Source organism: Ctenopharyngodon idella, chromosome 4 (genome assembly GCF_019924925.1).
Source record: "Ctenopharyngodon idella isolate HZGC_01 chromosome 4, HZGC01, whole genome shotgun sequence".
Lineage (NCBI taxonomy): Eukaryota > Metazoa > Chordata > Actinopteri > Cypriniformes > Xenocyprididae > Ctenopharyngodon > Ctenopharyngodon idella.
In genome coordinates this window covers 22,324,277-22,338,105 of record NC_067223.1, presented here as the reverse complement: position 1 = coordinate 22,338,105, position 13,829 = coordinate 22,324,277, and the positions used below count along the sequence as shown (strand labels likewise).

The following is a 13,829-nucleotide window of genomic DNA, read 5'->3' as shown; positions in this document are numbered from 1 at the left end:
AAGAGTCAATGCGAATAATGGAAATGCATTTGCCAAATAAATTCTGACGTAGCGAACATTAAACCTACATGACTAGCCTTTGTTTCCTGGCGGATTAATATTTATGCACACAAAATCTGCATAGTGCTGCTAATTATATTTGTTGGTCCAATATAAAACTTGGTGAAATAAAGTGTGTATCAGTACTTTTTGAACATTTGAACATAAACTGATAACCGTTACAATCCCACACTTCATGAAGTTCAGGAGAAGAAACACTCGTCCTCGATTAACTTCTGATGCTTCATTTACAACCGAGTTTGACAGAAGATGTGAAAGACACAGCAGATGTATATTTAGAGCTCAGTTTGTGTCTTTGATTTGAACTGTTTGTGTGGGTCTTAATGTATGTGATGTAAAAAAAAAAAAAATTGGATTTATTCAATGAGTATTTAGGTATGTTAAAATGTATTATGATAATATTTTCTTTTGTTTGTTAAGTCTTTTTTGACCATCTCAATTTAGTAACTGTAGCCTCCATGTTTTTGTTAGACCCCGTTTCCAGCTGGTATTAAGATGAGTTTTGGTCGATCGGACCACAAGCGGACGTCGCTAAATACAGATACCCCATTGGGTTTCAAGGCAAAAAACGTACCAAGCACAATGTTCTTCACCATTCCTGATTTCTAACACACACTCACAGCGTTCGGCCGGACTTGCGGCTGTCAGGGCAGAAACGAAAGCTGCTTAAATCTGCTGCTCTTTGCTGATCGACCAAAACGCATCTTAATACCAGGTGGAAACAGGGCCTTAGATACTGTTCTGTAGAGATGGACTGAGTTTAGCTTTTATAATGAAACCAACCTGTTTGTTCCTCAGTTTCTTCTTGTTTCACTCTGAATGTTTCTTCAATTTTTATGTCTTCACTCTCCTCTTTAATAAACACCATCTTTATGTCTTCACTCTCTTCTTTAATAAACGCCATCTTCATAATAGTGTGTCACATGGATCTCAGTCGCTTCACCAGGAGTTCTGTTTAAGATGAGAATAATTAACAAAAATAAAAATAAATCCAAACTAAATCTTTGGCTGCGTCTCAATCAGCTCTAGTTCAGTGCACTGGTGAGAGTCAGTCAGAGTGAGAGTTAATGGATTTAAAAGATCAGATTAATATATATATATATATACACACACACACACACACACACAAATAAGTAATACATTAAGTTTTGTATGATTTATTTGTATTCAATTATTCATACATCATATATAATAGAGTACACTTTAATGAAAACATTAGCAGTTGGTTTGTAAAAGTTGTAGTCACATATTGTGTTCGTTGTTCTCGTTTATTTACACAGTTTTGAGCAGCTGGTGAATCAGCGTGCGGTGATTCGAGCGCTTCGATTCACTGAATCATTTTACAAAGCAATTGATTCAACTGACTCGCAGATTCAAATAGCTCCGTTTCTCTCATCACTTATTTCCACATTCGTGTTTACGATAAACTGATTCACGTTAGAGACTGAAATGAGACGCACATTTTCTGTTACTGTGGATGCCATTTACTCCCAAAAACAACGTTCGTTTTTGTTAAATAAAGCATTTCAACGTTGCTTTCAAGAATTTATTTATTCTACATAGCTTGTAAAAACAATTAAATTGATTCAACAGTTTGCACTAATTTAAACACTTTAAATACGTAAAAACACAAACCTTTCTTCAGCCGAATTACAACAGATGCAGGAGTGCGGCGCAGCCTTAAGACATCACACCACCAGACCAAAATAAAAGTCCCGTTTTCTTTCTCTCTCTCTCTCTAACCCTGTGTCTTAATCAGCTTACTAGCTTCCTAGGTAGTGAATCAGTATATCGTATAAATGAATATTAATAACTAAAAGTATTTTCATAGTATTTCACTTTCTCCATAGGGAAATTTATTTTTTACGAAAACTTAAATTGTTTAAAATAGTCCTACTGTAACTATCAGAGGATGTTGATCAATAGTCTGTGCGTTTGTTTCAATCAAATTTCAACTTATTTTTTAAAGAATACTGATATTTTTATTTATTATAGCCTACTTATATTTATTATAATTACATTTTACTTTTTTACTTATAGGCAGCTAACACTAATTATATTATACTTATTTTTAATTATTAATTTAAAAAGTACTTCTGTTATACATTTAAATTGGCGCCATTGTGTTTCTTATTTGTCGTGCCTGATTTAGATCTGTGTCCTAAACTGATACGTTTAAAGGTAAAGTATGTCGTTTCTGTGACACTAGCGGCACCTAGCGGACTTACAAAAAAAGAGCATATTTTGCAAACGCACTTTTCACGTCGCGCCTCCGTCGACTCGAACATCACAAAAGCTCTTACAGGTGCGTGAAGGCACGTCTCAACAGGTAAATGTAGACTACTCTTAATAAATGGTCCAACATATGACAAATACTCTTTGCTGTGTTGCTATATGTCATGATGAGTAAGCAACTGAGTAAATTAACATTGTCTATCAAGAACGCGAGCATTTCGCTTATTAGCCCTAAACCCATTTTTCGTAACCAGCATACCCGGTTAAAAAACTCACCGCTCACCACTTATGTATATATATTTTTATTAGGGCTGTCAATAGATTTTTTTTATCGCAATTAATCACACACTTATTGTGAAATTAAGCATACACCTTTTATCTTGTTTAACACGTCCATTTTGCCATCATTGCCGATATCCAGCAAAGTAAACCATCAGATTGAAGTGTGATTTTAGATGTCTTTCCAAAAAAGGACACCAAATAACCAAATTATATGATTTCATATAATTCATACATTTATGTAGGCTACAGCAAAGCACCCACAAAAAAAAAAAAAAAAAAATCACAGCCAAAAAAAAAAAAAAAACTTTCAGATTTCACAGTGTATAGTAAGTGCAATAGCAAAGAGCTTGATTACATTTTAGACAAGTCAAGTTGCGATACTGAACAGGACCACACGGAGATGCCAAAAAAAACTTCAACCAACCACCTGCATATATACTAAAGTACACAGCAACATACACAGGACAAATCCAAACATTATCCTGAATGTGTGTGAAAACAACGTGAATGTACTGAAATGTGTCTGTGCATAAATACAATGTATGATCAGTGCGTCAAGAGTGCTCATACATGATGTTTGACCATCAATATAACAGACTCACACGTGCTTCTGTACGTCACCGCAATCATCTTTACTTTGATTGCAACCCTCATCCATCAAAATTTTTATAGCAAGAAGCTGGTTTGCTTTATCCAGCCGAGAAACATTTTTCATATCATCTGGCCATACAGCGGTGGGATGTTTAGGTAACCAGGGAGGTGCCGGTAGTTAAGGAAGCCATGCTTGTGAAGGTAGCTCAGGGGGCCATGGCAGTGTAGGTAGCTCAGGGACCATGAGTCCACAGCACAAGAGATAGGAGCATGTATCCCCTATACTATCGGCTGCCATGCCTGAGACACAGGAACCAGAAGTTTCCATCAGCCACTCTGGCCATCGTGAGGAGGCTAGTAACGGTCATCCTGACTGCAATGTAGGATCAGGGAGGAAAAGAGGTTTTGCTAGCCTTTGTGGCCGAGACAAGGGAACTTCAGGCGGACACCGGGTTGTGCTCTGGGAACTGAGCGAGCTCTGGACTCTGGAATGAGAGCGGACACAGGGTTACGCTCCTGAGAGAGTTTGGGGAATTGAGTGAGCTCCCAGCTGAGTTCGGGGCAGTGAGCAGGCTCGTAATTGAGTTCAGAGAAGTGAGTGGAATCCTGGCTGAGATCAGGGAAATGAGCGTGCTCCTGGCAGTGCTCGGGGAAATGAGCTGACTCTGGACTTAACTTTGGAGAGGACTCGTGAATGGACTCTGGAGTGTGGGCAGGCTCTTGAGCTGACTCATGGGTTAGAGTACACTCGGGAGTGAACTCGTGGTCAGGAGTTAAATCTAAGATGGACTTATAGACTGGATTGATTTCTGTAGTGAACTCACAGGAAGGAGCAGGCTTTGGAGCAGACTCATTGACTGAAGTTGACTCTGATGCAGGCTCAGGGGTTAGAGCGAGCTCCAATGCAGACTCAGGGGCTGGAAACGGGTTTGATACTGAACTCTGGAGCTGGAGTGGACTCGTTACTGAGCTTAGCGGCTGGAGCCATCACTGGACTCTGGTCAGGGGCTGGAGCCAAGGTGTGTGTAGCCCAAACACACATAATGGCAGCTACATAAACGGAAAGAATCACCTCTTCTATCCCACCTGGGCATGCACTGGAACGGACTGGGGAATTTCTCTTCCAGTGAGAGAAATTGCTAAGTCTCTTCCTGTGAGAAGCTCAGGAATTTCTCTCACTGGAAGAGAAATTCCCCATTCCTGAGTCTCTTTTAGACAGAAATTCAGAAGTCTCTTTCTGTGAATTCTCTCACTGGAAAAGAATCAGGAATTTCTTTCACTGGAAGAGACTCAAGAATTTCTCTTGCTGGAATGGACTCGGATTTTACTTAATGGAACGGACTTTGGACGGAGGAACTGATGAGTGGAGTGCTTCCTTGAAACCGCCCTCATATATATATGAGGGGAGGATACGCTAATTTTGATATTAGGCCCACCCTGTTGGATACAACCTTCAGTGCCAGGGAAAGGCTGGGGATGTTGCTTTCCTGGACTGGGGAATGTTAGAATACTCCAGAGTGACGGCTCTAAAGTATGAAACTAGAGAAACTAGTGGTTCTTTGCGAAGAACTGTCTTTATGGAATCAAGACAGACAGAGACAAGAGGACTTGTGATGGTGTCTATAAAGTCTTGAGATGATGAAACCAATGGATCAACAATATATGCGGAACCACGCTGCCACAGAAGGAGGTCCAAAAATTGCTCAAGTGTCTGACATCTATCAATCCCTGACACCAAATCGCAGACATCGTCATCTCATCCATCTTTAAAGCATCAGATAAGGATATGATCATCCCACAGCATCAGATAACAGTACTCCAGGAATTCCTGCATATATTCCTGTATCTTCCTGCCATCTTCCCACTGAGTCCATCTTTTGATTTGGTCTGGTTTTCTGTCATGGAACAAAAGAAGGCAACAACAGGTAATATCCAAAACAAGTGGTTCATTGCAAGTATGCAGATAACGACATGAGCAGGTGAATAACAGAGAATGGATACGTTGATTTGATGAGAGCAGTGAATGAAAAAGAATGATTGAAGACTGAAGAAAGGATCGCACACAGGTAAGTTTCACAAAGGTAGGTAGTCAGTTTTGTAGTTCTTGGTAGGAACGACAAGACCAAATAAAAGGTGAACTGACTGAGCTTAAATAGAAATGTACTGATGAGGGTAATAGGAGACAGATGTGGTGATTGCTAACAATATCAGCTGATCCCCCACTCCACCTGCTCTAATCAACTAAAACATTTAAGCCCATTCAAACGCATGATCCTCAGTCTGTCACACAGACATCTGTGCCTTAGAGATCACAGTCCCACAGCATACATGAGTGTATTCCACCATCAGAAGTCTCCACTCCACAACCTTCTGGATGGAAAGCCACACAAAAAATGAAGCATTCCTCAATCGAGCCTCTCTCAATGCACATCTCCACCCACCTCCTCCCCTTCACCTCCTAGCATCTGCATAATAGAACATTTGGATTTCTGATTAGAAACTATTTTGAATGGACTACTATTGTTCACTATCTTTATTTGCAATTGTTGTATCGCTTTTTGCAATGTGTATGTAGCTAAGAAACATTTGGTTATTGTCAGGCTAGGGGGGTTTATGCCTCAAGCAAACTGAGCCCATTAGAGCCTATGCCTTTTGTCAAATTCAAGAATTGTCAATAAATTTATGATTCTCAAAAGTGGTCCTGACTGAAATAATAATGAAAAACATCATTTTAACTAGAGTCCCCCCCCCCCCAGTGAATCTCAGCCATTTCCAGCCCTGTATATGTATATATGTCGCACACTGTAATATTTAATTGCAGTGACTTCAACTTTGATTGTATTGTGCATTCATCATGTCATTGCTTCAACAACTTTATGCAACATCGCAACATTTATTTCCATCAAGAGGTGCATCAGTTTTTGGTCAAGATCTTGTACTGACAATGCAAGAGTCAAGCACTCTGTAAAGTCTACTCCAGCACATCCCAAAGACTGTCAATGAGGTTAAGGTCAGGGCACAGAGGTGCCAATTCATGTGTGAAAATGATTTTTCATGCTTCCTGAACCACATTTTGTCTTGGGAGTAAAAGAAAAAAGATTAACAGAATACATATAAATATGTATAATACCAGTTTATAATCAATTTATTTCCAGTTGTCAAGTGAATTATGTACACTAAATCATATTCTGGCGACGGTAAGATTATGTAAACCATTCTTTTTACATACAAATCCTTAACACCACATACTATTTACTTATGACATCAAAGTATGGAACTTTGTAAACTTAGTAAAGAACAGTTCAACACTGATCAACAGGCCTCCTGACACTAACTAATGAGATATAAAACGGTTCATACATGAATCCTCATGTGGTACTCAGGGGTTTCTTTATATTTGAAACTCTTTCCACCTTAACCACATATAATCGACTTCTCTCTTGAGTGAATTCTTATGTGCCTGTTAAGGCTTCGTTTTTGGCTGAAATGTTTTCCACACTGTTGGCAGGTGAAAGGCTTCTCTCCAGTATGAATTGTCATGTGGTTATCAAGGTTTACTTTTTGACTGAAACTGTTTCCACACTGTTGGCAAGTGAAAGGCTTCTCTCCAGTGTGAATTGTCATGTGGACATTAAGGTTTACTTTTGAACTGAAACTGTTTCCACACTGTTGGCAGGTGAAAGGCTTCTCTCCAGTATGAATTGACATGTGGCTATTAAGCTTTACTTTTTGACTGAAACTGTTTCCACACTGTTGGCAGGTGTAAGGCTTCTCTCCGGTGTGAATTCTCAAGTGGAAATCAAGAGTTCCTTTTCGGGTGAAACTTTTTCCACACTGTTGGCAGGTGAAAGGCTTCTCTCCGGTGTGAATAATCATGTGGTTATTAAGACTTCCTTTTTGGGTGAAACTTTTTCCACACTGTTGGCAGGTGTAAGGCTTCTCTCCAGTGTGAATTCTCATGTGGTAATAAAGACTTCCTTTTTGGTTGAAACTTTTTCCACACTGTTGGCACGTGAAAGGCTTCTCAGTGTGAATTTTCGTGTGCCTGTTAAAGCCTCTGTTTTGATTTAATCTGTTTCCACACTGTTTGCTGACAAAATGACTTCTAGTCCTTGTCTTTTGAGCCATTTTTTGTGAGGAAATGTTTTCAGTCTGTGAGCTACTACAAGGTATTTCTCCAGTAATGAAATCATGGTGATTGTTATTTTGATATTTCTCTTCTATTTTATTCAGTACTTCACTCTCCTCTTTCAGAGCCATCAGGTCTAAGGCAAAGAAAGAGAAAAAAAGTTAACCCCAGTTCAATGGCACAAAGAAACAGACATCCAAACATTTAAACATGTAAAGCATCAAAACCATTTTATACCCACTACACTACTGAAAGAGATGTTGTCTGATGTAATCTGAGAAGCCTTCTCAATATTGCTCACTTCACTTGCTTTATGACGTCTCAAAAATGTCAAACTAGCAGTTAAACCTTTAATTAAAAAAAATAATAATAATTTGACCCAGGAGATCTGGTTAATTATAGACAACCAAACATGAAACCAAAACACTCACAGATGCTAGTGAGAGAACAAAAGGAAAAAAACAACAACAAAAAAAATTATACAAAACAATAACCAACATATGTTTAAATATCAGAAAAATAGTGTCTTCTGAACCATGTTCAATTTTGCAGAGAAACAGTATTTGTGCAGAATTTCAATCAGGATTTAAGCCCAATCACTGCATGGAAACTGCTTGTTAAAGTTACAAATGACCTGCTTTTGCCATCTGATTGTGTATCAAAGTAAAATAATGACAAATGTCTATGAAACTAGGGATGTCATGAGAACCGATACTTCGGTACCAAGTCGGTACCAACATTTTAAAATCCTGATGGCACTTGTTTTTCTACAGTACCGATGGTACCGAACATGTATGCACTATAGCAGTGGTTCTCAAACTGGGGTACGCGTACCCCTGAGGGTACATGAGGTGACAAGAGGAAGTATGCAAACAAAAAGCTGAGTTTTGCCATTCCTTTAATTCTACCCCACTTTGAAATAACATTAAAACCAAGCACGGAATTTGTAACAGGCAAAATGTCGTAAATACATGAGATCCAATCTTTTACTCAAAACTGCATCCATACAAGCAGCGTTCAAATACGTTGTGTGCAGAGTATGCTGTCTTAGCAAACTGCACTACATTATTGCCATTCTAGACATTGTACCTTTGTAAAAGTGGGGATTTAGCACTTACAAGCATAAAGAACTAATAGCCTATAAGCAGGCTTTGCACAGAGATCGATTTAAGACTCAAACTCTCTTTGATACAAAAACCCTGTGAGTTCTTGTTTTTAATAATATTGTATTATACGAGCGAGAATGCATTTTTCCCCCAAATATCCACACGATTGCAAATGTGACGTTGATTTTATATAACAGTTCAACAAAAAAGGGTAATATTAAGCAATAAACATTTAAAATGGAGTATTATCACAAGTACGAGGCATCTCTGCTCACTTTGGCTAAACAGAACACTGACACAACAGTAGTGTCAAACTCAGTTTAGCTTTAACCCTAATTAAACACCTGATCCAGCTAATCAAGTCCTTCAGGCTTATTTGAAAACTACAGGTATGTGTGTTGGAGGTTGGAGCTAAACTTTGGCTAGGGATGCAACGATCCGATTTTCAGTATTGGTATCGGCTTTGATACTGTAATTTTTGCCAGATTGAGTATCAGTCAGAGAGGAATGATCCAAATTTAATATTGTGCCGAAGCCATTCGACAGCTTAACCCTTTCATGCATGAATTATTAAATCGCAAAGTAATACATTTTTTTTTAATGTTTGTTTCCTTTTATTGTGGCAAGCCTAAGGCACACCTGTGCAATAATCATGCTGTCTACACCAAACATGGAAGCAGGATCTTCTCAGGTTGAAGGCAGCATTAGTATTTGTCTGGTCATGTGATCAACATGTCTGACCCGCTCTATGTCAAATAAAAACACTTTAATGAGGACATTCTTCAAAAATATCATTAATTTCTGTAGAGCTGGATATTTTAATGAGGATCAAATGACTGAGTTCAGGTTTGAGAATGAAACCAACCTGTTTGTTCCTCAGTATCTTCTTGTTTCATGAATGTTTCTTCAATCTTTACGTCTTCACTCTCTTCTTTAATAAACTCCATCTTTATATCTTCACTCTCCTCTTTAATAAACACCATCTTTATGTCTTCAATCTCCTCTTTAATAAACTCCATCTTTATAATAGTGTCATGTGGATCTCAGTCGCTTCATCGGGAGTTTTTCTCTGTGTTTGTCCTGTTCAAGATGAGAATAATTAACAGAAATCCAAATTAAATCTCTGGCTGTCTCTCAATCAGCTCTAGTTCAGTAGTTCAGTGCACTGGTGAGAGTCAGAGTCAGAGTTAATGGACAAATCACCTGATTAAAAAAATATATACAAATAATACAGAAATTTCATATTTATGATTTATATTTTGTATTCAATTATTCATCACGTTTAATAGAGCACACTTTAAATTAAAACATTTGCAGTTGGTTTGTAAAAGTTGTCATCATATATTAATTGTTGTTCTCGTTCATTTACGCTGTTTTGACCAGCAGGTGATGTCAGCGTGCGGCGATTCGAATCACTGAATCATTTTACAAAGCAACTGACTCAATCAACTCAAGTTAAGTTTAAAAAACTTCTTTCCAGGGGCCTGTTTCAATAAGGAGGTTCAACCAACTCTGAGTTAAAACTTGAACTCTGAGTTGACTTACCCTGAGTTTTCTGTTTCAGAACAGCTGAATTGAGTTAGTTCAATCAACTCTGAGTAGGTTGACGGACGGTGCATTCCAAACGGGATAAATCGCCCTCCAAAGGGCACTTCGGAGTGAAAACAATCATGGCCGCCATATTGAAGGGTCGTTCCAAACCGAAGTGCTCAAAACTGGCCACTTCAAAGAGCCCTTCGGAATGAAGGATTTCGAAGGGTACAACTGATGGACACTTCAGGCCCCCATAATCCTTTGCACAGGGAAGTTGTTTGACATCACAGAATGGGTACGATTTTACCTATAAATGTATGTATAGTATTTTTCTATACTACTGTAATATTCATACGAATTAGATTTGGTATATTATTATGGTTAAAATGACATTGTACTTCAACAAAAATACTTTACAGCTCCCTTTATCAGTCCATTCAAATGTTTCAAATACACAGACACAATATACATTATATGTAATTTAAAAGACCGGCAGTAGCTTATAAAAATAAATGAATGCATATTAATACAAAGAGTACACCAAAAAAAGACGAAGGCGCCTCCTTGATTGTCACGTTATGATGACGCAGAAGTGCATTCCCAAAAAAAATTTTTTTTTTTTTTTGACCCCTACACCCTTCATCCCTTCGAAGCTGTCACTCCAGAGGGTAAACCCTTTGAAAGGATTGGGGCATAGGGATGAGCCCTTCCGAATGGAACGCAGGGCCAGAGTTAAGCCCGAAGTATACTTCGGCCGTCTGCATTCGTGCACCATCCGCATGACGTAATTTTCGCCATCCGGAGGGCACAATGTCCGCGTTCAGCCCATATTTCGAGACCGTGCGGACAGTGTGCATGCAACAGCACATGCGCAAGCAGGACAGAAGAGTCCACTAGGGGGCAATACGCACAGTACCGAGCACAATGTGCAGTCGTCGAAGAAGAGTGTGTAAAGAGCGATTCAAAAACAACACGTGTAAACTCAGAAGCATGCTTTCGCCATCGTTTTTGATTCCTGTTCTCTTGGTGCATCTTCTGAGCTATGTTGCAATGGTGGATGCACTATTTTTCTTCTCCGATCCTACCCAGCGAATGTCCCATTGATGGCATGATGTCTGGTAAGAGTATAGAAAAAAAGTGCACTGCACATGTGTTGAACTCAGTCATCTGCGCGCACCTGTGGTTTAGCATACTTTGAAAGATGCGCAGACGCGACTGCGCGGAAAGTGAAGTATACCTGGGCCTTTAAGCGTGCGCACCACGACTATAGTTGCGTCCCAAACAACGCACTATACACTATGTACTTACGCACCATGTACTTATCCATGTAGTGCGTGAATTGTATAAGGTTATTTTGTCATTTAACAACGGAGTCTGATCCCCCCCTCGCCCTCCGCTACGCCATTAAAGCTGCGACAGTTGAGTGCATGAAGTGTCCAACATTCCACACTTCGTTTTTTCCATTAACTTAGTGCATCATCCGGGTATTTAAAGTGTACTTTTTCTTTTTGGAATTTTCAGTGTGAACACAACTTCCACTATTTATACTTAAAGGGATAGTTCACCCAAAAATGAAAATTTGATGTTTATCTGCTTACCCCCAGGGCATCCAAGATGTAGGTGACTTTGTTTCTTCAGTAGAACACAAATGATGATTTTAAACTCCAACCGTTGCGGTCTGTCAGTCGTATAATGCATGTCAATGGTAACAAAATCTGTGAGAGTAAAAAAAAACATGCACAGACAAATCCAAATTAAACCCTGCGGCTCATGGCGACACATTGATGTCCTAAGACACGAAACGATCGGTTTGTGCGAGAAACCGAACAGTATTTATATCATTTTTTACCTCTAAAACACCACTATGTCCAACTGCCTTGAGCGTGCGCACGACATCCGGTGCGTGAGGTGTGTACGCTGCTCTGGCATAGTTTAAACATGGTGTAATTAGTATATTAAATATATAGTATTATATAAATTAGTATATTATATAAACATAGAAATTAGACGCTATTTATATTTTATACTGGCAGATACATACTTTTTGCACCTCAGTATTGTTGTACATTAACAGGATGCAATAATAACAGAGTGTAAATGATTATATTTATTAAAATTATACTTTTATCATTATTAAACACTTGTTAGGCACTTTACTTCCACTTTTAGAACATTTTCATTTTTATTGAAAATAAATGCCTTGCTGATGTGATATGTGATGGGAAAAAAAAAGAGAAGAGCGAGCTCGGCAAAAGGCGGACTCGAACCCGTGTCAATCACGTCACTAGCCAGGTTTTACACCGGACACGCTACTGACCCCACCACTGAAGCCATTATATCATGTCATTTTTAACCCTGTGTGGGTGGAGTTAATGTAAATTTGTAGCCTACTTAGTAATAGACACTCTGAATAATCTTGTTTTCCATTTGCATTAAAATTATTTTTATTACCACAGTGGCAGATAATTTTACCTAAGTAAAATGCACTTTATTTAGATCCCCACCAGGAAACAAGACTAAATATCTTACATCTTTTTCTTTTTTTTTTAAGAAAATACATCTTGATTTAAGAATTTTTGGATATTTGTACTTGAAATAAGACAAAAATGCTCAGTAAGAAAAGCATGAATGAATGTATTTAAACATTGCTTGCACTTTAAAAAGGGGGAGGAGACCAAAAGAAACTCTGGGTTTACCGAAGAAAACCTGCTCCTGACCAGGTTAGGTTCACAGAGTAAGTTACCATGGTAACTGACTCTGAGAATAAGTTACCTTTTCTTACCTATTCTGAAACGGAAAACCAAGAGTTTCCCTCATTTCACTTAATCTCCTTTCTGAAGCCGGCCCCATTACCTGAATTCGTGTTTACAAATAAACTAAGTCGCGTTAGAGAGCGAAATGAGACGCTCATTTTCTGTTACTCATGAGTGGATCTGATTTACTCCCCAAAAATGACGCTCATTAATGTTAAATAAAGTATTACAACGTTCCGTTTAAAAAGCTTGTACATAGCTTGTAAAAACAATTAAATTGACTCAACAGTTTGCACTGTTTTAAACACTTTAAATGCGTAAAAACACAAACCCTTCTTCAGCCGAATCACAACAGATGCAGCAGCGCGGCGCAGCCTTATAACGTCACACCACCAGACCAAAATAAAAGTCCCATGGACACGCTATTTATCTATCTATATAGAGGAAATATTAGGAACTATCAATGAAAGAGTGTAATATTGTGTCCAGTAGGCAAAACTGTAATGTTTAGGTGTAGAAATCATTTATACCAGATATTACAGTATTAATATGCAAATAGATACAAATGTGGTTTACAAGTTTAAAATACATGTTTAAAACAGTGTATGACTTAGTAAAGTAGAATTCATTTTATGTGTCATTTTGGGGTGGGCGATATGACCAAAATTTTATTTCAAAATATAATACATTTTAATTCAAATAACAAGAACAGTATAAATATATATCGCAATATAGATATTTTGGTTATTTCATTTTTGTTATTAAAAATAAGAACAAAGAAGCCAATTACAGACAATAGGACAAATACAACAAAGACAGAAATGAAATTAAGTTATTCAGGTCAAAATCGAGTGGGATTGGCTCATCTTTCAGGAAGGTCATCATATAGATCACATGGGTCGCTCATCTAATGAGAGTGTTTGACGTCCTCTATTGAAACACTTCATCATTGACTCTCTTTGCTCTGATGAAAGTGAAGTAGATTAATATATTGCTGGTGCGCACATCTCTAATGGTAACATAATACACAGAGGAATGCTTCTTTTAAATAAACATTTATTTAAAACAAAAGTTCTTCCTTAATGGCATAAACAAAGCTTTACTCCCTTAACTGGAATCTCACTGTTTCTGTCTCTGCGA

General features: G+C 38.2%; 5 protein-coding genes across 8 annotated transcripts in view; all 5 read right to left on the bottom strand.

Annotated features, from left to right (window-relative positions):
• Positions 1-13,829, bottom strand: part of LOC127511452 (uncharacterized) — a 332,174-nt gene that overhangs the window by 266,985 nt on the left and 51,360 nt on the right. The gene's annotated exons all lie outside the window — the stretch shown is intronic.
• LOC127511206 (gastrula zinc finger protein XlCGF8.2DB-like) overlaps positions 1-13,829 on the bottom strand; it is a 64,908-nt gene that overhangs the window by 15,477 nt on the left and 35,602 nt on the right. The window lies entirely within an intron of this gene.
• The window catches only part of LOC127511175 (gastrula zinc finger protein XlCGF57.1-like), a 64,872-nt gene that overhangs the window by 15,477 nt on the left and 35,566 nt on the right, over positions 1-13,829 (bottom strand). For 2 of the 4 annotated variants that reach the window (XM_051891860.1, XM_051891859.1), the window contains exon 2: positions 844-1,011. The exons of 1 other annotated variant lie outside the window; for it this stretch is intronic. In XM_051891860.1, the coding sequence (XP_051747820.1) occupies positions 844-970 (127 nt within the window). In that variant the 5' untranslated portion in view covers positions 971-1,011. Of the gene's footprint in view, positions 1-843; positions 1,012-1,695; positions 1,755-13,829 lie in introns of those variants that run through there. One more of the 4 variants, XM_051891858.1, reaches the window with a different exon arrangement.
• LOC127511191 (zinc finger protein OZF-like) overlaps positions 1-13,829 on the bottom strand; it is a 28,857-nt gene that overhangs the window by 4,427 nt on the left and 10,601 nt on the right. The window lies entirely within an intron of this gene.
• On the bottom strand, positions 6,298-13,092 carry LOC127511217 (gastrula zinc finger protein XlCGF8.2DB-like). Its single transcript, XM_051891973.1, has 4 exons — positions 13,021-13,092; positions 11,535-11,651; positions 9,269-9,483; positions 6,298-7,433 (listed from the first exon to the last, which is right to left on the bottom strand). Exons 3-4 carry the CDS (start codon positions 9,420-9,422, stop codon positions 6,583-6,585), a joined length of 1,005 nt encoding a protein of 334 aa, XP_051747933.1. The 5' UTR covers positions 9,423-9,483; positions 11,535-11,651; positions 13,021-13,092; the 3' UTR covers positions 6,298-6,582.